We start from the raw sequence: 1,262 nt of genomic DNA, 5'->3' as shown, positions 1-1,262 counted from the left end.
GTGTGTGTGTGTGTGTGTGTGTGTACTCTGAACACATGCTCAGAGTTTGAGATACTTTATTTAAAGTAGTACTCATACTTTCTACAATACTACCACTCCTCAGATATATCTATTATCGTATTACTACAGTATTACTACAGCACCATCTCATACCCCACCCTCTTGTCTGGCTCATCCACAGCCGAGTGAGTTTGGTCAGTTCTACAGTAAGGACAGCTACGTGATACTCTACGAACGTTCAGATAAGGTCGACATCTTCATCACATACTTCTGGCACGGGGCCGATGCGCGTCCGGTAAGTCCATATGTAGTTAATGCTTTATAACCTAGAAGTCCATACGTAGTTAATGGTTTATAACCTAGAAGTCCATACGTAGTTAATGGTTTATAACTGACCACAGAGACCTTATTGTTTCATATAAATAGTTAGTTTTAGGTACAGCATGCTGGCTCAGGCGGGGTGCAGAAGCATCGGGTTAGCTAAAACGTATTCAACGGCACATACCTTAGCATAGACAGGTTGTGTGTGGGTTCGGATTTAACTCGTTGCGTATCGCATGGAATTGTTAGTTAGTCTTTAGCAGGGGTAGTGTGTTTTAGAATGGTTGAGACTGCCGTGTGGTCCAATCCTAGTAGTCTACCTACACCGCTACCCACACAGTTTACCCATAGCGTACCTATCTTATGCCTGCTTACAACAGTTGCGTTTACCAAACTTTCGCCCCAAAAAAGAAAACTATAAATTGCGGGTTCGTAAGAACGTACAGTCTTCTCTTTCTTATCGTCTCGTATACTTCTGGCAGTATAAACTCATAAACTCCTGTCGCTTACACTTATACCCTTCCGATGTCTTACAAACGTATCAACTTATAAATGTATAAACCTATAAACGTACAAACGTATACATAACCATCCAGAACGAGAAAGGGGCAGCGGTGCTGTTGGCCGTTGAGCTGGACAGCGACCACTCGAGCACTCAAGTGCGCGTCAACGAAGGCGAAGAAATGGAACACTTCTACAGCATCATAGCACACACACCACAGACTCATATGTGTGTGCGTAGTGGTACTAGACCTGTGAGTGTAGGGCAGAACTGTGAAGAGAGGGGGCGGGTGGAGGTGTATCAGGTCAGCAAACGGGGACAGTACTGTCGAGCGGATCAGCAAGAGGAGAGGGTATGGGATATGTAGGTGTCTGTACTATATGTACTTGGATATATTGAGTGGTGTATATACTTATCGTACAAGGTGCACTTATAATTA

General features: G+C 43.8%; 1 protein-coding gene across 1 annotated transcript; it reads left to right on the top strand.

The window, feature by feature from the left end:
* Positions 1-917: 917 nt before the first annotated feature.
* On the top strand, positions 918-1,190 carry SARC_16520 (hypothetical protein; the record flags this gene model as incomplete). Its single annotated transcript, XM_014289374.1, has 1 exon — positions 918-1,190. A coding segment is annotated over one exon (273 nt), but the record flags the coding sequence as incomplete, so codon positions are not given.
* Positions 1,191-1,262: the final 72 nt, after the last annotated feature.

This window comes from Sphaeroforma arctica (genome assembly GCF_001186125.1).
Source record: "Sphaeroforma arctica JP610 unplaced genomic scaffold supercont1.8269, whole genome shotgun sequence".
NCBI classification, from domain to species: domain Eukaryota; class Ichthyosporea; order Ichthyophonida; genus Sphaeroforma; species Sphaeroforma arctica.
The sequence above is the reverse complement of the archived record's forward strand: the minus strand, read 5'-3'. Positions and strand labels throughout refer to the sequence as shown.